The sequence below is a fragment of the Notechis scutatus genome, chromosome 6 (genome assembly GCF_049901735.1).
Source record: "Notechis scutatus isolate UNSWTSFEM ecotype Mainland chromosome 6, rNotScu1.2, whole genome shotgun sequence".
Taxonomy (NCBI): domain Eukaryota; kingdom Metazoa; phylum Chordata; class Lepidosauria; order Squamata; family Elapidae; genus Notechis; species Notechis scutatus.
The window spans coordinates 4,147,794-4,172,417 of record NC_142014.1 but is presented as its reverse complement, the minus strand read 5'-3'; the positions used below and the strand labels follow the sequence as shown (position 1 = coordinate 4,172,417).

The 24,624-nt window shown below is 42.5% G+C and overlaps 1 protein-coding gene across 3 annotated transcripts; it reads right to left on the bottom strand.

Moving 5' to 3' along the window:
* Positions 1 to 6,466: 6,466 nt before the first annotated feature.
* Positions 6,467 to 24,285, bottom strand: LOC113430653 (phytanoyl-CoA dioxygenase, peroxisomal-like). 3 transcript variants are annotated; one of them, XM_087969216.1, is made up of 9 exons: positions 23,589 to 24,285; positions 19,751 to 19,806; positions 18,571 to 18,681; positions 17,385 to 17,547; positions 16,605 to 16,686; positions 14,326 to 14,507; positions 11,920 to 12,069; positions 11,300 to 11,431; positions 6,467 to 7,422 (listed from the first exon to the last, which is right to left on the bottom strand). In XM_087969216.1, the coding sequence occupies exons 1-9, from the start codon at positions 23,670 to 23,672 to the stop codon at positions 7,369 to 7,371; spliced, it is 1,014 nt and encodes a 337-aa protein (XP_087825342.1). In that variant the 5' UTR covers positions 23,673 to 24,285; the 3' UTR covers positions 6,467 to 7,368. The 3 variants fall into 3 exon arrangements, with proteins under 3 accessions (XP_087825342.1, XP_087825341.1, XP_087825343.1); XM_087969215.1 differs by having other exon boundaries at positions 19,751 to 19,891; positions 23,545 to 23,779; XM_087969217.1 differs by having other exon boundaries at positions 23,604 to 23,778.
* Positions 24,286 to 24,624: the final 339 nt, after the last annotated feature.

Genomic DNA, 24,624 nt, shown 5'->3' with positions numbered 1-24,624 from the left:
CTTTACTAATGCCTTGACTGAAGGAAATCAGAAGGCAGATGAATCCTTAAAGGATGTTATTTCTCATTGCCTATCCTCTTTTGCTGTAATGGGTCGGCCTTCTCAGTTGAAAACTGATAATGGCCCAGCTTATATTAGTAAGGAATTTCAAACCTTTTGTCAGAAATGGAATATTACTTTAGTGCACGAAATTCCTTACAACTCTCAGGGTCAAGCTATAGTTGAGCAATCTCATCGTACTTTTAAGGCATTGGAATTATTTAACCTTTTTAGATTCTCTTGCAGACTCACCTGTTAATTTGCATTTTCGAACTACTGAATCTTTAGCAAGGCCTTTGGTAAAGTATCGCCAAGCTCCAGATCCAACCTGGAAAGGCCCTACACCGCTGATCACCTGGGGTCGCAGTTACGCTGCCGTGGAAGATCCTTCTACTGGACAAGCAGTGTGGGTTCCAGCGCGCTGTGTTCGTCCGTATCATGGCATGGCATCAGGGCCTTCACAACCCGATTCCGGATTTCAATCTTCATCTGAACACAGAAGTCTGGCTTCCAAGGTTGAAGAGCCCGCAACCCATCACTTGGGACCAGGTTAAATCTACTACATATGAAGCTCAACAACAACAGGCCTCATTACCTCAGACTCCTGAAAATCTTGTTGCTGCTGTTTTTGCTATTATTACTGCTAATTCTGTCACAATTTTACTTTGTATTTTCTTGTTTATGGTTAATGGTGTTTCTGCTCAAAATGACACTTCTGTGGTTCGTCTTAACCCTAATTTGTGGGTTCGTCATGCACAATATATGTTTATGACCCATGGCACAAATATTACTTTATACTATGAGCCCCCACTGGCATTTGGTCAAATTTCTTTTACCCCTAACTTGATCATGTCTTCTACATTTATTGTCTCACAACTACAATCTATTTCACACTCCTGGCTATTTTCTAAACCCCCTATGCAATTGAATTCTGTCCGTTGGCGTTACTTGAAAGTTAGTCAATTTACAAGGGGTCTGTGTTTCTGTTGTCACGATAAACACACTTGACTTCATAATTGGTCTGATTATGATGCTGCTCAGCACATATTAAAAAAGCTAGGGAATTATAGTTATTGTTCTAACTACTATTGGTTGTCAGGTACCTTTAATTCTTCTTTGTATGGACTTAATATAGCTCCTGATATGTATCCTGACAATTTTCCTATTTTTAATGTGGTTCTTTTTTGATAAATATGCCAGTAATGTTCATCCTCAGAAATTTTCATTCTTTGAATAAAACTATTGAGGATGAGCTTGCCAATTTACAATCATACATTCAAAATAATATCCACGCTGAGTACTCACCTTTTGAGTGGCTAACCAATTGGCTCCCTGATTGGTCTTGGCTCAGACAGTTTTTCTTTTATGCTATAATTATTATTATTGTACTAATTGTAACCTGTTGTTTTATTCAATGTATTCCAAATTTATTTGCATTGTTTCATTCTACTTCCCCCTCTCTTACTCCTTTACAATTGCAATACATTCATAAATCTTTGAATCCTCCATTTAAAATAAAAAACGAGGATATGTAGAGTTGTAATTGCAGGAATATTATTATCTTGATGGCAAACCTCAGGTAATGAAGGTTCCAAAGCAAATACAACTCAGGCAAACAAAGTCATTAATGTAAAGGAGGATTAGAGAGAGGAAGTAAACATATGTTAGACTTTAACTAGAGATAATTAATTGTGTTAATTACTATGCTAAACAGTAATGAAAGCTGAGCAGAAACTAAAGTTAACCAATGTTAGAGGGTTATTAAAAATGTGTATAAATGTAAGACTAGACTCCAATAAAGTTCATCATGATTCATTTGATCATGATCAAACACCTCGACTGCCTCGTCATTACAACAGTAAACCACAATTAAACAGTAAACAGCTGTCTGTATACAGTACTGTGCATTCACACTAACTCTCAGTTATCTGAGCCTGGTATGGCCTGGGCCCATAACCAGTGTGGAGGTAATTCCCCATTAGGAGAATGAGTGCATACAGGGAGACGTATTTGAGAGTAGTGTTTGAATAATACACATACAGCACACAGATACACTGTACAGTAAATGTAGGTTTTTACTTCCAGAAACATTAAGCAAAGTCCAAAATAGGCAGTCCAAAAGTCATTCACAGGTAAATCAGTCAGTTTTTCAATCTAGGGATAATCCAAATATCAAAGTCCAGTGTCAAAAACAGTTCACTATCAGACTTATATTAAATCCAGTAATATCAGTCAATTAGAAGAAATGGAGGAACGGCAATACTTTCCAACAGAAGGAAACAGAGATACACTCACACTCTCTTCTGAGACTCAGACTAAGACAATCCAGGTTTCTGGCTCCATCTTATGGCTGTTTGAAAAACCACACCCAATTGCAGTGTTTGCAATCTCTTAAAGACATAGTACTAAAATGTTTATCCTGGTTTATATAATTCTAACCCAAATACCTGTTAGGTGACTTATATTCCTAACAGCATGTAATGAGTCTTTCTCATATATTAGTTTCACCTTTTAAGTTGCATTACTGAAATAAATGAACTTTTTGCAGGATATTCTAATTTTTCGAGTTTCACCTGTATATTCTTTCTATCCCTTATTCTTTCTATTACCTATTCTATTTCCAATTCTATTCTGTTCTGTTCTGTTCCATTCCTATATTCTATTCTATTCCATTCCATTCTGTATTCTATTCCACTACATTTTCTATTCTATTCTATTTTCTATTTTATTTTCTATTCTATTTTCTATTCTATTTTCTATTCTATTCTATTCTATATTCTATTCTATTCTCTATTCTATTCTATTTTTCTATTCTATTTTCTATTCTATTCCATTCTATTTTCTATTCTATTTTCTATTCCATATTCTATTCTATTCCATTCTGTATTCTATCCATTCCATTCTCTCTATTCTTATTCTTATTCTTATTCTTATTCTTATTCTATTCCATTCCATTCCATTCCATTCCATTCCATTCCATTCCATTCCATTCCATTCTATTCTATTCTATTCTATTCTATTCTATTCTATTCTATTCTATTCAAAGGAACCAGCTTTTTAAGGGTAGATAAAAGAAAAAGAAGATACAGAATGTTTTCAAACATGGGACTAGTTTTACCAACGGTTGAATAATAGAGATAGAAATTAGGAACTGGAAAAGTACTATTATGTAAGCAAATCCATCCAGACAATACACTATCCATAAAACACTTATGTATGTAAAGAGAAAATGTATAAATAAGTTTTTTTTAATCAGATGTTCGATAACTGGTCCCTATTTATGACCTTCACCTCCCTTTGGCAACCTTCTGACCCGTAAAGTCAGAAAGGGGAAACCAGATTCACTTAAGGACTGTGTGCCCATCTTAACATCTGTGGGGATTCACTTAATAGCCATGGCAAGAAAGTTGGTAAGAAAAACGGGGGTCGAAACTCACTTAGCCAACCTCTCACCAAAGAACACAAAATTTGGGGTTCCCTTGTGCTTGTCGGTTGAGGATAACTGTCCCCCTCCCCATTCTGGAGGGCCCCCCCAAAGCAAGGGAGACGTGTCCCAAGAAGAACCAAGGTTAGAAAAAGAGATTTTTTCCAGCTCAGGTGCTGCTGTACAGGTGAGTTAAAATTACTGTGACGGTTCAACACTCCCCGGTTGCCGGCTGGCAGGTGATGGAATTTGGAGATAGCACGGAAAACAAGAAGCCACTGTGCTCCTGACTGAGGAATGATTAGAGCCGGTGAATGGTGAGTTTGTGGCTTAAATATACCTTTGTCCTTTTTGTGCTTTTGTGACAAAATGTCCCTGGTGTGTCTCGGGTGGGGGGAGTTGGGGGGGAACACTCGATGTTCTGCGCTCACTGAAAGTGACTTGAAGTCACCTGGAAGTCCCTTTCCTTCGACGTTGCAGCTCACGAAAGCTGGTTGCTAGTATTGCTCCTTCCTAGCCCGCTTCGTGCATTTATGTCAATATCCCTGCTTTTCCAGACCTTATTCACGTGGCACAGTGGTGAGAGTGCAGTACTGCAGGCTACTTCTGCTGCCTGCCGGCTGCCTGTAATTTGGCAGTTCAAATCTCACCAGGCTTCAGGTTGACTCAGCCTTCTGTCCTTCCGAGGTGAGTAAAATGAGGAGCCAGATTGTTGGGGGCAAGAGGCTGACTCTGTAAACCACTTAGAGAAGGTTGTAAAGCACCGTGAAGTGGTACATAAGTCTAAGGGCTATTGCTATTTTCCTTCCTTTCTCCCTCCCTCTCTTCCTTCCTTCCTCTTATTCTCTTTCTTAATCTCCTTCCCGATGGCGTAGTGATTAGAATGCAGTATTGCAAAGCAACACTTCCTGCAAGCCAGAAGTTCAATTCTAGCCAGCTTGAGGTTGACTCAGCCTTCTGTCCTTCCGAGCTGGGTACAATGAGGAGCCAGATGGTTGGGGGCAACAGGCTGACTCTGTAAACTGCTTAGATCAGGGGTCACCAACCTTTTGGACCTCAGGGACCACCAAACTCATAATTTTAAATCCCAGGGACCACTAACTGGTTCTGTGGGCATGGCCTAATTTGTGGGTGTGGCTTGGTAATCATGTGACTGGCTGGGAATGGCTTGTATGTAAATATTATAAAAATTAATATAAATATTAATTTTTTTATTAAAAAAGAGTAACTTTTACCCAAAATCAGGCAAAGCAGGCATGCAGATTGAGTTTCTCACAGAATCATTCAGTGATCTATCTATCTGCCATCGGCTACCTGAGTCTGCCACATAAAATTTGCTTGCCTGAGTCTGCACTGAATCACAGAACCTTCAGTCCTAAGGGAGGTTCGGTTGTGCTTAAAAGCAGAGCCGAAGATCTAAAGACTAGCTAGAAAGCAAGAAATGCAACCATTTCCTGCTTTCCAGCTAATCTAAATCTCCCGGCACAGCAGAACAGATGATGGTCAGAAAAAGGAAATATAGCAATTTAGCAGGCAAGTTTGCCGGGTAAGGAGTGAGTGGGCGGGGAGGGTTCCCGCAGGCCATGTGGGCTGAGCAGCCTTGTGTTTCTGTGCAGCCTGGATTAATTGCTTTTGGGGGGGTGCTCTGGGGGTGAGATTTCTCTGCGGCACACCAACATTTTCTCACGGCCCACCAGTGGGTCATGGCCCACCAATTGGCAACCGCTGGCTTAGAGAGGGCTGGAATGCACTGTGAAGCAGTATATAAGTCTAAGTGCTATTGCTATTTTCCTTCCTTCCTTCCTTCCTTCCACAGTGGCACAGTGGTTAGGATGCAGCATTGCAGGCTAACTCTGCCCACAGTCAGGAAGTTTGATCCTGACTGGCTCAAGGTTGACTCAGCCTTCCGTTCTTCCAAGGTCAGTAAAAAGAGGACCCAGATTGTTGGGGACAAGAGGCTGAGTCTGTAAACAGCTTAGAGATGGCTGGAATGCACCGTAAAGCAGTATATAAGTCTAAGTGTTATGGCTATTAAGCATTGCAGTGCAACCTAAGTGTGGCCTGATATCATTTATAGGTTGCAGAAAAACGCTGTCTGAGCACTGATACTTTTTGCCTGCATAAACTAACCCGGTTCTCTTCCTGTGTTGTCTACAGCTGAATAGTTTTCTTCCAGCAAAAGAAACAACACACCTCATGAATAGTTCTTCTGAATTATACACACAAAGGCTCAGACTCGCAATGCACACCTCCTACGAGTGAGAAACAGATCCTTGTCTCGCACAGGTTCAGATTATCCCTGCTGCATGTAAAAATGGCTTCGTAATTTTAACACAGGGAGAAGCTGGATAAATAAAGGGGTTTCCATCATCCAACCACCTAGAATTAATGATGAAACTCTTGAAGAAGTCAAAAAGATGTCAGGAAATTGCTTCAGGATACTTTGGATTTCTCTAGAAATACGTAAACTGCAAAGAGTCAGGGATTTCAGCTGCGTTTTAATTATTATTATTTTTTCCTACGTGGTACAAAGTCTCATTTTCTTTCATTCTCAACAGACGGTACAATATTATGGGCACCTGATGTATTTTTCTTTTTTAGATTCTGTCATGTAACCCATAATAGTTGGAATTTTTTCTGAGGGATCAGTAATAGTTTGGGCAGAAAGCTTTTCAACTTTTAGCAGACCACTGCCACCTTGTGGTCTAATACTGTACAGGCTATTGCAGCTAGTAAAATGCTGTATCAGCTGGCTTTTGTTTATCTCTTGGGAGATTGATTTCTCTCTCAAGGGGGATTGGGATGAATGACTGATCTCCATTTCACCAATTTTCTATACTACTCGGTCACAAGATGGCAACTGTCAAAATCTAGCCCTCACCCTAGTTAGTTTGACTTCCAAAGATGTTCAAAATCCTACAGCTATCAAATAGATTGATTCAATGATACTTTTTGCTTATTTATGGCAAGCAAAGTAAGATTATTCAAAACAGGGAAACCATGTTTGTCCTTTATTGTTTTTATTTTGGCATCACAATTATATCTCTTCAGTGGTTAGGGCAAGATTTTCCTTGCTCCTCCTCTTAAAAGTCTCCCTTGGAAGAAATATTTCAGAAACTTTATCTGAGGAGGAACTAGACAACAAGAGGGGAAAAAACGAATCCATTTTTCATGTCATCTTCTAGCTGTCTTTCTTCTAATATAAGAAAAAGCTCACACACAGAAACTGGAAATCTTCTTTCAATCATTGCTTGATTCTTCTTCTATCTTTTGCAGTCCACGATATTCTTCTCAAATAAAACACCTCATTCCAACTCTTCACTATCTAAAACTCTGCACTCTGGTGAAAAACTATGATATTGCTATTAAAATAAAGAAGATTTTCTTGCAAAGAAAAATCTAAAATCGCTCCAGTTCTGAGGAACGAGGCACTGTTTAAAGAGATATTGAGGTTTTTCCAAATACTGCAAAAATTCAATTTACTTAAAATTACTTAAATACATCAGTTACAGTTGTTAAATTGAAAATATAATTCTATGCACGTATAGTTCAAAGTCCATCTGAGCTCAGCTGAAGGTTTCTTATCATTAAACAAGACTAGGACAGCAGATTAAATTCTTTGAATCTAATCGACAAAGGCACAATCTAAGTAAAAGTTTGCATAGAATTGCAGCTTAAATTCTAACCATTCTTTCTTTTTCTGCTCAGAACTAAAGTTCACTGTAATTCATTGTAACTAACCAGTTATGTGCCTAGAATTGCAGCATTGAATTGCTTTCCAGATGCAAACAGCTTTCCCAGTGGTCTGAAATAACAGTCCTTCCCCCACCAAAAAGTAAGAGAAAAATAAATGCTGATTTCTCCGAGGTTTCTTCGCTGACTGGAGAATGGATCCGAGCAGTGTTTTAAAGATTTTTTCTCTCCCCTTTAACAAGTCGACCCCGCATCATCGAAACGTACTGAGAAACAAAACAGAAATCATGAGATTTTAATCCAGATTCACCCGTGAAGGTATAAACAGGTGGAGTTTAGTTAATGCCTGGAAGGAACCTGCAAGATTTTTCCACGTCCGGGAACGTGACGCAGGTAGTCCTCCACTTAACAACTGTTCATTTAGTGACCGTTGGAATTGACAACGGCGCTGAAAAAAGCAACTTGGGATCGTTTTTTTCACACTTAACGACTGTTGTAAGCCCCCCCGGGGTCACATGATCAACATTCAGGTGCTCGGCAACTGACTCGTATTTATGATGGTCACAGTGTTTCCCCGGGGGAAGCCAGATTCACTTAACGATGGCAAACAATTTGCTTATATCAGGCTGTGGGCAGAAAGGTCATCAAGTCAGGATGTCAGCTCTGGAAGCCATATTGAGGTCTGATGCTCCCACGCTGCCACCACTGAGTCTGAGAAAGTGGGAGGGGGGAATGCATTGGAGTATATCTAGTTAGACATAATAATTTGTTTTTCTGATTCAAGGTCAGGTAGTGTTGCCCATAAGTGAAAAGGATTGTGGTTAGAAGAAATAATAAAACAGAAAATTGAATCCAAACCAGAACTATTCCTATTAGCCATAATAATGGAAAAACATAATAAAAAAGATAAATACATTATGCTACTACATATTTTAACAGCTGTTAGAATTTCCTATGCACAATTCTGGAAGCAAGAAATTGTACCACCAGCGGGTGTTGTTATAAAAAAATTTAGACTGTGCAGAGATGGACAGACTAACAATGAAATTAAAAGACAAAGAAGAGTCAATTTATTATAATGTCTTGGATGCCTGGTATGAATGGTTTAAGAATAAAAAGAAATCAAAATGGGAGGAAGAAGGCGGAGCCTCCTCGTTGACGGACCGTAGATTGCGACTCTCTGCGGCTATGGTCCATGCTCTTTCGTTGGAGAGCCCCGATCATTACGATTAGGGGCTGAAGTTGCCTTGGAGGGGCAGCGGAGTAAGGGGAAGCCGCAAGCCAGGTTGAGGGGAGCCGCATCTCCCCTCCTGGGCTTGGTCTTTCCCCCCCTCCCGAAGACGACTGCAGCGGTGGTTTAAAATGGCCACCCCAAAGAGGAGGACTCAGCTGGATTAAGCTTTGTGCAGGAGGGAAGAAAGAGGTGGATAACATCTGAACTGGGACAATTGGGCGATACAACTAAACAAAAGTATCCTGGGATTAAGGTAACATGGAATTTTTAAGAAAAGAAAAGTGAGCAGCGGAATTACAAAGGGACAGGAAAAAAAATAAGAAAATATTTTTGACAGCTAAGCGGGGCTTCGAACTGGGAAAGGAAGAAGCTGGAACTAAAGATTTAACTAAATTGGACTAAAATATTTTGGGAATAAACAGGCATAAAATAAAGCTGGACTTAAGATTGTCAAAAAATAATAATAATAAAGTTTACAAATTGGAGACTGGACTGTGCTGGAATACTGAAATTCGAAAAACCCTAAACAAAAAAAATAGGGGGAAAAGGTGAAGACTTTGTATAATGGAGAGTGCCACCTTTTGACAAAAACTTGAGCTCAAACATAAGGGAAAGCATCCTGTTTCTGAATGAACTTGTGTGGATATAACACTAAAGAAATATTGAAACAAAGTAAGAATCTTAGAAAGTGAAAGCAGAACCAGAATAAAGAAAAAAGCAAGGAAAGACTGACTGTGGGATTGATTGATGTTTTTGGTATGGACCCTGGGCTGGAATAACTGAGAACTTTAGAAAATTGAAAGAAGAAAGAAGGAAAGTAAAAGTGGGTTTTTTGTGGACTTTAACGATATTAAAATACAAGAGTGTGCAATGATGATATCTCTTCGGGATTTAAAAATGGAACTTAAAAATATGAGAGAATTACTACAGGAAAGAGGCGAATCACTTTGCTCTCTCTTAGAAAAAATGGAAATGGCGATTGAAGAACAAGAAGAAAGAGCTTCAGAGGAGGAGGAGTCGACTCAAGAAGACATTTTAAATAGACAATTAACACAAAGAACACTACAAAGAAATGGGGAAAGAAGGAAGGTTAAAAAGTTGAGATTTAAGAAGGCAATCAAAAGGGGGAATACCTGTGAAGTCGGGAAAGGCAGAAAGACCCAGCAGAAAAGGGGAAAGGAGGATATTAAGAAAGAGAGGGATATAAACTGGAATGAGAAAAGATATGGGGAAAAGAGAGGGAGTAGAAGCAGTAAGAAACAGGCGCATGAAATAAATACGGAAATAGTAAAATGTTGAAAAGGAATTGTTTTTTCAGAGATAATTGCTGATGAATTAAAACGGGATTCTGCAGGGTGACAAGGGGTAATAAGAATATTTCTGCAATTAAAAATATTTAGAAAATAGGGTAATATAGATAACTTTTATTAAAAATTAAGGGGGGAAAATATGCTGCAGAATCCAAATGAAAAGATGTAATGATTATAAGTGTAAATTCTTAAAAATAATGGTTTATTGGGAATCAAGATGAGGGAATAAAGGTATATTTTAATCATTGAGGTGTCACACTCAAAGCAGTAAAAGGGGGGAAACCTATACTTGTTTTTTTTTCTTTAGTGTTAAAATTTGTATTAATCTAGAATTTATAAAAAGAATGTGTAACGGAAAGGAAATATGACAGACTAAAGAACCAACTAAATTAATAAGTTAATATAAACTATTAAAAGCAAGGAGAGACATTGGTAACCTTTATTAATATTACTATTATTATTAGGCAAACACATATTGTTTATCTTTATTTTTAAAATAAATATTAAAGGATTATATTTGAAATAATTGAAATGAAACAAAAAGATGTTTCGATTGAGATTAATGAAAGAGGCTAGAATTAATGTGTTTGTTTCTCTCCTTACTGAAAATTTGGAATGGAAAAGGTAATAATAGAATTAAGTATGCATATATGAATGTATAATTGCTGTCATATTTGTATGTAAAGGTGATGACCCGGAAATACGTTGTCCACTAAAAAGAGATTTTTGTTTTTAATGTGAAAAACTGAATAAAATTTGTTAAAAACAGAAAGAAATCAAAATGGCAATTAGATAAAGAATAAGAATATGTAAATACTTATATCTATATTCATATTTATCAATATTTGTTTATACATTAAGTTGAAATTGTAAAATGAAAGAAATGTGTATATAGAAAGATGATAAGGAAATTTAAAAGATGTCTTGACATTGATATAAGGATGTATAAAGTTTTATTTTATGTTTTTAAATTTTGAAAACTGAATAAAATTTACTAAACTGAAAAAAAAAAGGAAGTCTTACTTTGGGACGGGTGGTGGTTGGGGCATGTGATGTGATTGATGGGTGCAGGGGATGGATTTTGTAGTTTTTAATTATTGCAAGGAAGCCCAGAACCTTCAGAGTCGGGATTCCACAGATGTGCCAGTTACCATCCAAATAAAAGGAACTTTTGAGAGGAAGTCGGAGTTATTGGTTGGAATGGAGGTTTCCTGGAACGCTGACATTATCCCAAATCTGAAGTAGCCTTTCCATAGCACCAATATTGTAATCGTCCTCGGTGTAATCTAGAATCGAGGAATTTTCTTTATTTCGTAATGGGTCTCACCCTGGACCACCAGAGGTTTGTGGGGAGCTGCTGTAGGTTCCAACAATTCCATGAAAAATTCCCTGACACAGGCACGTTTAACCACTTCCTTGTTTAGCAATGGAAATCCTAGTCCCAGCTGTGGTCATAAGTTGAGGACTGGCTGTACTACTAGCCTCCAAACGAAGGTACAGTTATAGGAAAGAGAAGCAACAGGGGCCCAATGCTTTTGAACGTGGTGGCTTTTTAAGAAGAAGAAAAAGGGCAGGTGGGGAGGGAAACAACATACTTACTTTGAAATCCACCTCAGCCATATTATACCTCTGCCTGACAATCTCTTCCAATTCCTTCTCCAGAAATTCCTGGCTGGTCCCTTTGACGTCAATATAGTAGCAATCACTACTGGCATAATGGCAACTAATAGCCTGCATTAAAAGACAGAGGGAAGGAGAGAGAGAGAAGGGGAGAGAGAGAGAGGGAGAGAAAGAGGGGTAGGAGGAAGAGAGGGAGAGATGGAGGGGGAGAGGGAGAAAGAAAGAGGGAGAGAGGGGGAGATGGAGGGAGGGAGGGAAAGGGGAGGAGAGGGAGGAAGAGACAGGGAGGGAAAGGGAGGAGAGAGAGAGAGAGAGATGGCGGGAGGGAGGGGAGAGAGGAAGAGGGAGGAAGAGAGAGGGAGGAGAAAAGACAGGGAAAGAGGGAGGGGGAAAGAGGGGGCAGTGGGAGAGGAGGGAGGGAGAGTGAAGTTACGCCATTTTGTATTTTAACTAAGAAATCCTAATCGGCCACGTTCCAAGCCTTCTGAACCAAACCCATCCAGAGAGAGGAGGGCCAAATGTTCAGGTAGCACACAGAGAGTCCTGGATTTGGATCAAGCAGGAAAGACCTTCGGCCTCCCAGGCTGTGACCCGATTACCTTCCGAAACCCTTCTGTCCTGTTCCTTCCGGAACCGTGAATGAGCAGGGGGTGGAAGAAGAGGGTGTCTCCTTTCTCCATGGGGACGTGGACCCTGGGAAGACTCTTGTCATAGTCATAGATCCCGTGGTACATCTTGTTTACACCCCCCTGGGGGGAGGGAAAAAAAGCAAAGTAGAAATTACCTTCTGGCCTTCCTGAGAGATGCTGACAGGGCAAATTAGGGAGAATATTTGGGGCTCAGGGTTGAAATGAAGGGGTCCTTGGTGCTCCCTGAGCTGGGTGGTTTCCTTGCAGACGTTTCATGACCCTACTAGGGAATGTCATCAGTGCTGGAAGTGGGGGAGGAGGAGGAGGAGGAGGAGGAGGAGGAGGAGGAGGAGGAGGAGGAGGAGGAGGAGGAGGAGGAGGTGGTTGTGTTTTGGAGAAGGAAGATCTACCACCTCTTGGCCACCTACATCAGGGTGAGTCAACCTTGGCAACTTTGAGATAAGTGGACTTCAACTCCCAGAATACTCCCAGACAGCATGTATTCTGGGAGTTGAAGTCCACACACAAATTTTACAATTGCCAAGTTGAGAAACTCTGAAAATATATGGAGCACTTAGACCCCGTCTTACAAGAGTTCATTTACTAACCGTTTGGAAGTTACAACGGCAACGAAAAAAGGGACCCAGGGTCATTTCTCACATTTACGACCTGTGTAAGCCCCAGGGTCACGGGGTTAAAATTCAGGCGCTTGGCAGCTGACTCATAGTTATGACGGTCGCAGTTTCCCATGGGTCCCGTGATCCCCTTTTGTGACCTTCTGACAAGCAAAATCAGCAGGGGAACAACTGTGTTACTCACTTAACAATGGCAGGGATTCATTTAACAACTGGGGCAAGAAAGATCGTAAAACGGAGGAAAACTCAATTAATGAATGTCTCACTTAACAGCAGAAGCGTTGGGCTCATTGGTGGTTGTACATTGAGCACTGCCTGTATTAGTCTTTGAGACAGGCCTTCAGATACAACCGTAAGGAAGCTTGCCTGTGATGGTCACAAGACGGGTCATTCACGTGGCATTTTTTGCATTGGTCCTTAAGCAAAACTACTGGTCGTAAGTGGGAAGCGACCCTTCCCTTTGAACACACTTTTGCCCAAACCTGGAATCTGCTTTCTGGCGAAACCGTCATAAAACAGGGTTGTACGACTGTAAATGTAGCCGTATGGCCAAACATCTGGAGGGCAGTCGCATAACTGCAGTGGGTGGGGTGACCGTCATAACTTCAAATCCAGGTGGCAACTTCCTGGATTTTTTAGCTTGGTCGCTAAGTGATTTGATTGGTCATAAGTCGAGGACTGCCTGTACCGTAACTTTTTGACAGCAATCATTTTTCTCTGTTGGACCTCTATCACTGTCTGGTTCGGTTCTGCAACCCAAAAGGACAGACAGACTCCAGAGAGTGATTAGGACTGCAGAAAAAACAATTACTACCCACCTGCCTTCCATGGAGGACCTGTATCCTGAGTCCAAAAGAGGGCTGTGAAAATATCTACAGACCCCTCACATCCCAGACATAAACTGTTTCAACTCCTTCCCTCAAAATGACGCTATAGAGCCCTGCACACCAGAACAACTAGACACAAGGGGAGTTTTTCCCTGAATGCCATCACTCCGCTAAACAAATAATCCCCTCAACACTGTTCAACTATTTACAAAGTCTGCATTACTATTACTGTTAATCTTCTCATCACTCCTTATTGCTCATCCCCTCCCACTGTTGTGGTTTGCAAGCAGCAGGTGCGGACGGCTGAGGTCTCGGAGAGCAGTGAGGAAGAGCAACCCGAGGAGCCTGTGCCTAGCGCGTGTGCACACAGGGCTGCTTGAAGGAAAGAGCAGCTGCAGCAGCACAGGTGATTCTGGAGTAAGTTTGGAAGGTAATGGCCCCTCCCATAAGGGATAAAAGCCAGCCTTCGGGGTTGTCTTCTTGGCAGGAAGCAAAGAACTTCTTTCTATTCAGAGTCCGCATTGAAGCCCTGCTTACTTCAGTTTGTTTTATTAACTTCTGGCTTTGGATATTTATCTGCACTTAGTGTTTGGTTCTTGGCAGCCTTTCGCAACCTTGAAAGGGTTTGTTCTAGGGACAAAGTTTTGAACCTCTGAACCAGAACACAGCACCCAGGCTTTACTTTGTTTGAGAACAGCTTGGGCACCCACTGGACTGTGGACTTAACTCGGACCCAGACTGTTCCCTGGTAATTTGATTGCTAGACCCTACACAGCAACCTGAGATTGACCTTGACCTTTTTTTATGGCCAACCAAGACAAATTCCTTGGGTGTCCCATCACACTTGGCCAATAAAGAAGTCATTCATTCATTCATTCATTCATTGGACACACGCAGGCCTCTCCGTCGTTTACCTCCCACTCCGGGTACTTGTGCTCTTTCAGGCAGCCCTTGTGAGTCCCTGGCAACACAACTAGGCATCCGTTTGACCGGTCCACCTTTTCCATTGCGGTCCAGGCGCAGACGATTCGGTCAGCAGGCCGGAAGGGGAAGTAATGGAGATCCTGATGCAATGGATGGCGAGAGGTTTTCTTGCCTGGAAGGAAGCAGAATTCCCTCGGTCTCAGGGAGAGGGATTGACACGAGTAATAAAGGGGAATTATTGCCAGCTCGGGGTTGACGTGAGGGGCTCCTGGTGCTCTCTGGGCTGGGTGGTTTTCTTGCAGGCGTTTCATGACCCAACGAGGGAATGTTATCAGTGTTAGGAAGGGAGGGAGGTTTGCAGAGAGGAGGAGGAGGACTGTGTGGGTCGGACTGGAAGACTCCAAGGTCCCTTCCAACTCTTTTATTCCTTCCTTCCTTCCTCCCTCCCTCCCTTCCTTCCTTCCCTTCCTTCCTTTCCTTCCTTCCTTCTTTCCTCCCTTTCCTTCCTTCCTTCCTTCCTTCTTTCCTTCCTTTTCTTCCTTCCTTCCTTCCTTCCTTCCTTTCCTTCCTTCCTTCCTTCCTTCCTTCTTTCCTTCCTTCCTTCCTTCCTTCCTTCCTTCCTTCCTTCCTTTCCTTCCTTCCTTCCTTCCCTTCCTTGTTTCCTTCCTTCCTTTCTTCCTTTCCTTCTTTCCTTCCTTCCTTCCTTCCCTTCTTTCCTTCCTTCCCTTCCCTTCCTTTCCTTCCTTCCTTCCTTCCTTCCTTCCTCCCTTCCTTTCCTTCCTTCTTTCCTTCCTTCCTTTCCTTCCCTTCCTTCCTTTCCTTCCTTCCCTTCCTTCCTTCCTTCCTTCCTTCCTTCCTTCCTTCTTTCCTTCCTTCCTTCCTTCCCTTCCTTCCTTCCTTCCTTCCTTCCTTCCTTCCTTCCTTCCTTCCTTCCTTCCTTCCCTTCTTTCCTTCCTTCCCTTCCTTTCCTTCCTTTCCTTCCTCCCTTCCTTCTTTCCTTCCTTCCCTTCCTTCCTTCCTTCCTTCCTTCCTTCCTTCCCTTCTTTCCTTCCTTCCCTTCCTTTCCTTCCTTTCCTTCCTCCCTTCCCTTCTTTCCTTCCTTCCCTTCCTTTCCTTCCTTCCTTCCTTCCTTCCTTCCTTCCTTCCTTCCTTTCTTCCTTCCTTCCTTCCTTCCTTCTTTCCTTCCTTCCCTTCCTTTCCTTCCTTTCCTTCCTTTTCCTTCCTTCCCTTCCTTCCTTCCTTTCCTTCCTCCCTTCCCTTCTTTCCTTCCTTCCCTTCCTTTCCTTCCTTCCTTCCTTTCCTCCCTCCCTTCCTTTCCTTCCTTCCTTCCTTCCTTTCCTTCCCCTTCCTTCCTTCCTTCCTTTCCTCCCTCCCTTCCTTTCCTTCCTTCCTTCCTTCCTTTCCTTCCTACCTTTCCTTCCTTCCTTTCCTTCCTTCCTTCCTTCCTTCCTTCCTTCCTTCCTTCCTTCCTTCCTTCCTTCCTTCCCCTCCCTCCCTCCCTCCCTCCCTTCCTTCCTTCCTTCCTTTCCTTCCTTCCTTCCTTCCTTCCTTTCCTTCCTTCCTTTCCTTCCTTCCTTCCTTCCTTCCTTCCTTCCTTCCTTTCCTTCCTTCCTTCCTTCCTTCCTTCCTTTCCTTCCTTCCTTCTTTCCTTCCTTCCTTCCTTTCCTTCCTTCCTTCCTTTCCTTCCTCCTTCCTTTCCTTCCTTCCTTCCTTTCCTTCCTCCCTTCCCTTCTTTCCTTCCTTCCCTTCCTTTCCTTCCTTCCTTCCTTCCTTCCTTTCCTTCCTCCCTTCCTTTCCTTCCTTCCTTCCTTCCTTCCTTCCTTCCTTCCTTCCTTCCTTCCCTTCCTTCCTTCCTTCCTTTCCTTCCTTCCTTCCTTCCTTCCTTCCTTCCTTCCTTCCTTCCCCTTCCTTTCCTTCCTTCCTTCCTTTCCTTCCTCCCTTCCTTCCCTTCCTTCCTTCCTTTCCTTCCTTCCTTCCCTTACTTACTTACTTACAAAAAAAGAAGGTTTTTAAGAAGAGACTGGACAGCCCTCTGTCTGAAACAGGAGAGGGCTCCTGCTGGAGCAAGGGGTTGGACTAGAAGTCCTCCAAGGTCCCTTCAAGCTTCTATTCTGATTGGGGGTTTATCCACTTTGCAATCAGCCCTTTTTCCGGCTGTTCACGTCAAAAAAGAAAAATGCATTTTTCTCTCTCCCCCCGAGCTGCAATTCACATACGCAAACAGAAGCAGCTCTTTTTTAAGTCTCGATTTAGTTCGTAGGGGTCTCACCTGTATCGGGGGGTTTATTGATCAACATGGTGTGCATAGCCATGATGTCGGGGCCGGTGAAGCATTCGACGTATTTTACGATCTAAAGGAAAGAAAACCAGCTCAGAAAAGAAAGAGATATTTAAACCCGCCACAGATCCTGAGGACCGTATGATTAAAAAAGGGAAAGCGATAGGAAAATAGCCAGCAATATTGTCCGATCTGCCATCACGGCACTTCAGCCCTGCTTCGTTTTTATGGCAGCCCGACATAAAGTGTGGAGAGGTAGGATACATCCACACAGGAACAAAATATGACACAGCAACACATAGACCCAAAACCAGAATTATTTTGGTTAGGCGTAACAAAACATTGTTGTTTGGTTTCTATAAGGTATAACATGATGCCAGGAAACTATAATAAAGGGATTGAAAATTACACGGGCTGACAGCAGCAAGAATTGTATTTGCACAATATTGGAATAATGAGGATACTCAACAGATGAAAATATAATTAGAGAAAGATTAGACTGTGCAGAAGTGGATAGATTGACATTAAAAATAAAAGACGAGGAAGAAACAGAATTTTGATCAGTGGTTGGATAAAAGAGGGAGAAATTAGAAGATAAAAGATTAGGGATATGTATGATGAAAGATTATTATTATTATTACATCTATTATTACATATTATTATTATTCCTAGGAATTCTGGGAGGAATGCTGGGAGTTGAAGTCCACAAGCCTTAAAGTTGCTAAGGTTGGAGACTCCTGGTTTAGGATTTTGGGATAGTCCTGTTTTCACCTGAGGTAAGGTGCAGTATCTGAAGAGCTCTTCGCTGAACATGAAATCCTGCAATTTTGAAACGGTATTCTCATCGGGTGCAGACTTGGCAATAGAGATGTCGTTCATGATGGTCATTGCAGGCACTTTTACCTCCTTTCTGCATATCTTTACAAACTCCTCTCTGAAAACAGAGTTAAAAAGAAAGAAGAGGGGAAAGCATTTTAAATTGGCATCCAGGACTCCTCTAAAGGCATGTACTTTTGCATTCGTTCCGCATTAAGACTTTACATTGGGAATCAAACAGGAATTATTCCAGAGTATTGGAGGCTAAATCGTTATGATGAACAGTCGAGCGAGCTAGGTATGTCTAGCTGCCAAAGAGAAGGACTAAGGGTGACATGATAGATGAATTCTTGGGTTTGTGGGCTTGAACTCCCAGAATTCTTGGACTTGTGGACTTCAACTCCCAGAATTCTTGGACTTGTGGGCTTCAACTCCCAGAATTCTTGGGCTTGTGGGCTTCAACTCCCAGAATTCTTGGACTTGTGGGCTTCAACTCTCAGAATTCTTGGACTTGTGGGCTTTAACTCCCAGAATTCTTGGGCTTGTGGGCTTCAACTCCCAGAATTCTTGGACTTGTGGGCTTCAACTTCCAGAATTCTTGGACTTGTGGGCTTCAACTCAGAATTCTTGGACTTTTGGGGTTCAACTCTCAGAATTCTTGGACTTGTGGATTTCAACTCAGAATTCTTGGACTTGTGGGCTTCAATTCCCAGAATTCTTGGACTTGTGGGCTTCAACTGCCAGAATTCTTGGACTTGTGGGCTTCAACTGCCAGAATTCTTGGACTTGTGGGCTTCAATTCCCAGAATTCTTGGACTTGTGGGCTTCAACTCCCAGAATTCTTGGACTTTTGGGGTTCAACTCTCAGAATTCTTGGACTTGTGGATTTCAACTCCAAGAATTCTTGGACTTGTGGGCTTCAATTCCCAGAATTCTTGGACTTATGGGTTTCAATTTCCAGAATTCTTGGAGTTATGGGCTTCAACTCTCAAAATTCCCTAGACAACATGGCCAGCTGAGGAATTCTGGGAGCTGAAGTCCACAAGTCTTCAGGTGTGTCAAGTTTGAGACCCTTGTCTTGGAGCAATTCAAGGTGCTGGTTTGAATGATTTCCAGGCAAGGATACCTGTCTTTGTTTTACCTGAAGCGCTCAATATCTTCATCAGCCACCAGATTTTTGATGAGAAGGTATCCATTGTCCTCATAGAATTGTCTTTGCTCTAGAGTTAGGACGTCATTATCCAAAGTGTAACTGCGGGAATATGAAAGATTGGTTTTTTTCAAATTGATGTGGAATTAAAGCTTGCAGCCTCGGGATACTTTACAGAACCATGCAATTAAATACAAGTCCTCCCAAAATGTCTTGAAAACAAGATACATTAAATCCTAAAACAAGATGCTCTTCAGGTCATAAACGCTGAAACATAACACTGATGCCCTTAAGAGGAGAAGGGAAATTATAGAGGGAGAGCCAGATCAGGCCAGTCCTCGATTTACGACCACAATCGAGCCCAGAATTTAAGAGGCAAATGGACTTTGTTTTTCTTGGAAGACGTTTCGCTTCTCATCCAAGGAGCTTCTCCGATTCCGACTGGATGGTGGGGAACTGGAAGGATTTATGCTCCTTGCAGACAGCTGGTTAGTTGTGTCCTTTTAAAGGGTCGTTGAGGCCACTTGGAGGTTTTTCTGTGTCCTCAGGGTCACCTAAGTGTTGCAAATGGTTCCTGTAGTCTGCAATTTTTTCCTCTCTGGAAATGCATTCCTTATTCCCACACCCTTCAAAGGGTGTCCATCCCAGATTGTCTAGCTAAAGATCTGTGTAGATTCTCCATCCTCCAGGTCATGGTTGTTCCAAAGGTGCTTTTTTCAGGAGGCAACTGGATTTTCTTCTTCTTTTGAAGACGCTTCGTTTCTCATCCCAGAAGCCTCTGCCATTCCCCACTATCCTGTCAGTGCTGAAGAAGCTTCTGGGATGAGAAGCGAAATGTCTTCAAAAGAAAAAAACAAGGAAGTCCATTTGCCTCCTGAAAAAAAAACACCTTCTGGATGCCTTCTAAATGCTATCGGGGCACGAAGAGGCGTGTTATTCTCTGAAAATGAGACATATTCATAAAAAAAACCAAAACCCACCCTGGTTCAAATCTGGACTACTTACCAACGGAAAGACCAGTTTAAGATAAGTAATTAACTTCACAAACCAAAATCCAAAACTACTGAACCACACATAAAACATGCTGCTAAATGCACAAAAGAAGCAGAAGGAAGCAAACTTTTAAACCTGTGTTTTCATCCGAGAAAAATCAGAGTCAAGTTCTACTTACCGGAACTGCGTTGGGCATGTCACAGGAGCAACCTGGGCTGAAGTTGGGAAAGGTGTCTGGACATCAAATTCAGAACATGTAACAAGATTGATGGAAGGCCCCGTGGGAAACACACCCAGAACGCTTGTGATGACCCGGAGTCTCTCAAAATAACCCCAAACCCAAAACATATATTAAAGTCCGGTAAGGCCTTCAACTTAACTTCACTGTTTTATTAGGCACTAATATTTATTATAACTAATCATAAACTCCAGGAAAATAACCGAGAAAAGTCCATGGGAAGAACGCCAGCAAAGATAAACCTCTTTCAAAGAAAACATTAAACTTTGACTCCAGCAATTCTGACTCAGCAGTTACAAACTTATACGCATAGCTCCCACCTGCAAGCCACGAGGAGAGTCATGGTAATCTCCTCTTGAGTAGACCTCGCTTTTCCCTGATCCTCTCCTCCCTGCGTGACCTAGGATGGAGAGGGGATGGGCCTGGATCCTCCTCTGGCTGCTCAGCCGGCCTCTGCCCTTCCCCAGCCTCCTCCACCACCTCTGGAGCCACACTCCCACTCCCTGTTGGCTGTTCCTCCTCTTCCTCAGAGTCAGTCTCCACCAGGGGCATGACAACACATTTATGAACACAGGAGTTGCTCTCATAAAGGAGAAAGAACTTAAATCTTCCCAATTAAATTATCCCACTCTCCCAAGTTATCTCAAAGCTGGGACCAGTTTGAAATTTAATAGCTCGATGGATAAAGAAGGAGCTGACAATGTTTATTTATTTCTTTGATGTGTCAATCGCTTACAAGATAATAGGTATAAGTATAAACATGAATAAGAATACAGGAAATAGGTACGAATAAATGGGGACTATAGGACAGGGAGGGTAGGCACGATTGGCGCCCCTCATGCATGTCCCTTTTTAATTTATTTTTGGCTCAAGTGCAATATTTTTTCCTACATAAGGAAATATAAAATAGAAACATCAGAGGAACAAAACAAACAACCGAGGACATTTATTGCACATTTACTTCAATTAGTTGGGGAGCTTAGTTTTAATGAAACTTACTTTAAAGAGTTGGGAGGAGTTGGAAGCTGTTTCTCACCCAGAGCATAGAAGGCCCTGGTCTTGAGCTCCTTGCCTTGGAAACTGCTCTCTCCCCCCATGCTAAACTTCAGAATTGGGGACCCCAGGTATGGACCCCAACCGTAACCCTTTGGTTAACCCAGAAGAAGTTGACTTGATGCCTCTCCAGGCTGAGATCCAGCTGCCAGAGACAACAATCTACCAAGGTCAGCTCTGTGCTGGGATGATGTCAAACCTTCTTTCACCGCTTGACCACAAAAGGAGCCCAGATTGATGGGCTTTGGAGTCCCCTGCCAGGAAGGAGCTAAAAAAAAAACCTCTTCCTCCAATAAAAGAAAATATTGTAGCTCAAGTTTGGGTGCTTGGTGGGGTCCTTGGTGCTCTCTGAGCTTGATGGGTAATTGGGTCATTAAAGACCTCCAGGAAAGCAACCAATTTCAGAGATCACGCTCCTTGATTATTGATCTTGATGAACACAAATCACCGGGGCCTGATGGATTACATCCCAGAGTTTTAAAGGAGCTGGCAGAGGTCATCTCAGAACCACTGCACCATATCTTTCAAAAATCCTGGAGCACCGGGGAACTACTAGAGACCTGGAAAAGAGCTGATGTAGTTCCCATCTTCAAAAAAGGAAGAAAAAAAACAGACCCAGGAAACTATAGATCAGCCTAACATCAATACCCGGGAAGATACTGGAAAAGATAATGAAAAAAACTGATCTGCCAACATCTAGAAACAAGTAAAGTAATAACTAGCAGTCAGCACGGGTTTGTTAAAAACAGATCATGCCAAACCAATCTTATTTTATTCTTCAACACAGTGACTAAATTAGTAGACCAGCAAAATACTGTGGACATAATATATTTAGATTTCAGCAAGGGATTTGACAAAGTAGACCACAACCTACTTCTTAGTAAGCTAGAAATAAGTGGAATAGATAGCACCACCACTAGATGGACTCACAACTGGCTGGCAAACCATACTCAACGAGTAGTCCTTAATGGGTCTAAATCTACATGGAGGGAAGTAAGCAGGGGGTGCCACAAAGTTCCGTCTTAGGCCCAGTACTCTTCAATATCTTCATTAATGACTTAGATGAGGGAATAGAAGGGGAACTTAGCAAATTTGCAGATGATACTAAGTTGGCAGGAATAGCCAACACCCAAGAAGATAGGCTCAAGATCCAGATGGATCTTGACAGACTAGAACACTGGGCTGTATCTAACAAAATAAAATTCAATGTAGAGAAAAGTAAAGTCCTACACTTAGGCAAGAAAAACCCAAAGGACACATATAGACTGGGTGAAATCAGGCTCAATAGCAGGAACTATGAGAGGGATCTTGGAGTCTTAGTGGACAACCAGCTAAATGTGAGCCAGCAGTGTGCAGCAGCCAAAAAAGCTAATGCAATCCTAAATTGTATTAACAGAGAGATACAATCAAGATTAAGGGAGGTACTCGTACCACTGTATAAAGCTTTAGTAAGACCACACCTAGAGTACTGCTTCCAGTTTTGGTCACCACGTTATAAAAAAGATGTTGAGACTCTGGAAAAAGTACAGAGAAGAGCAACCAGGATGATTAGGGGACTGGAGGCTAAAACATACAATGAACGGTTGCTGGAATTGTGCCTGGCTATCTAGGGAAGAGAAGGACCAGGGGAGACAGAAGAGCAGTCTTTCAATATTTGAAGGGCTGCCCCAGAGAAGAGGAGATCATAATATTTTCCAAAGCACCTGAAGGCCAGACAAGGAATAATGGATGGAAACTGACCAAGGAGAGATTCAACCTGGAAATAAGGAGGAATTTTCTGACAGTGAGAACAATCAACCAATGGAACAGAAGTTGCCTTCAGAAGTTGTGGGAGCTTCATCACTTGAGACCTTCAAGAAGAGATTGGACTGCCATTTGTCAGAAAGTCTGTCATCTGCACCTCTATAACTGTCTGGGTTTGATTCTGAAGCCCAACAGGACAGACACAGACTCCAGAGAGTAATTAGGACTGCAGAAAAAATAACAAATAGTACCAACCTGCCTTCCATGGAGGACCTGTATCCTGCATGAATCCAAAAGAGGGCTGGAAAAATATCTACAGACCCCTCACATCCCGACATAAACTGTTTCAGTTCCTTCCCTCAAAACGACGTTATAGAGCACTGCACACCAGAACTAGACACAAGGACAGTTTTTTCCTGAACACCATCCCTCTGCTAAACAAATAATTCCCTCAACACTGTCCAACTATTTATGAAGTCTGCACTACTATTATTATAAATCCCCCCATCCTTCCTTATTACCCATCCCCTCCCACTTGTGACTGTATGACTGTAACTTTGTTACTTGTATCCTTATGATTTATATTGACTGTTTCCTGGTATGGTTTGATTGCTTATTGTACCCTATGACTATCGTTAAGTGTTGTACCTGATCATTCTTGACTCTTGACGAATGTATCTTTTCTTTTATGGACACTGAGAGCATTTGCACCAAGACAAACTCCTTGGGTGTCCAATCACACTCGGCCAATACAGAATGCTATGCTACGCTACTCTATGCTACGCTACTCTACTCTAAGATGGTGTAGGGTCTCCCGCTTGGGCGGGGTGGTGGTGGACTAGATGACCTACAAGGTCCCTTCCAACTCTGATTATCTGTTATCTGATGCTGCCAGCTCCAATCCGCGGGCTGGGCCAGTCCCGGGGCCAGGACAGTACCTGGGCAGGCGACCCAGAGTCCCAGGTGAGCAGGAGAAGGATACGAATCCGGCGTGGGGGACCAGGTGCCGGAGCAAGATGCCCAGCCGGAGCGGAGCGCTGACTTGCTTCTTCCCGAGGGGCTCCATGGCGCGCGTCCTTGACCAGCCAGCCGGGCGCTTCTGCCGCTCAGCCCCGCCGCCTCGGTTCTCGGACGCCGTTGGTCGGGCTCGGGTGTAACCAGGAAGGGGCGGAGAAGGCGAACCAGCCAGCCCAGCTGCTCAGGAGGCGGCGTCGGCGGCGGCGGGTGCCCGGGGCGGCCCTGAGAGGCGTCGCCGCCGCCGCGCCCTTCCCCAGCACGCTCGCCCGGCTGGCAAGGAGCGAAGCGAAGTGAATTCGGAGCAAAGGGCGGGTCGGAGGGGCCAGGAGGCTCGGGCACCAAGGCCACGCTTGGCTTTGCCGAAAGGGCCCCGTTTCCCTGGGCGGAGAACGCGCGTTGTAGGAGGCACTTGGAGAGGAGGCTGGTTGGACCCGAGGATTGGCCAGGGTTGCCTTTTATGACCAGGATTGATCTCTTGGTTGCTTGCATGCACGCGGAGAGCTTCTGCCCCGGAGACAAATGCCTTGGGGGGAGGACTGGGGTCACACTTGGCCACAAAAGATTCTTCTCTTGTCTTCCCCTCCCTCCCGCCTTGCATATTCAATCCCCTTCCATTCTATATTCTTTCTATCCCTTCTTCTTTCTATCCCCTATTCTATTCTGTTCCGTTCTGTTCCTATATTCTATTCTGTTCCATTCCATTCCATTCTGTATTCTATTCTATTCTATTTTCTATTCTATTCTATTTTTCTGTTCTATTTTCTATTCTATTTTCTGTTGTGTTCCATTCCTATATTCTATTCCATTCCATTCCATTCTGTATTCTATTCTATTCTATTTTCTATTCTATTCAATTCCATTCCATTCTGTATTATTTCTGTTCCATATTCTATTCTATTCTATTCCATTCCATTCTATTTTCTATTCTATTTTCTATTCTATTCCTTATTCTTTCTTTTCCCTATTCTATTTTCTATTCTATTCTATTTTTTTTATTCTAT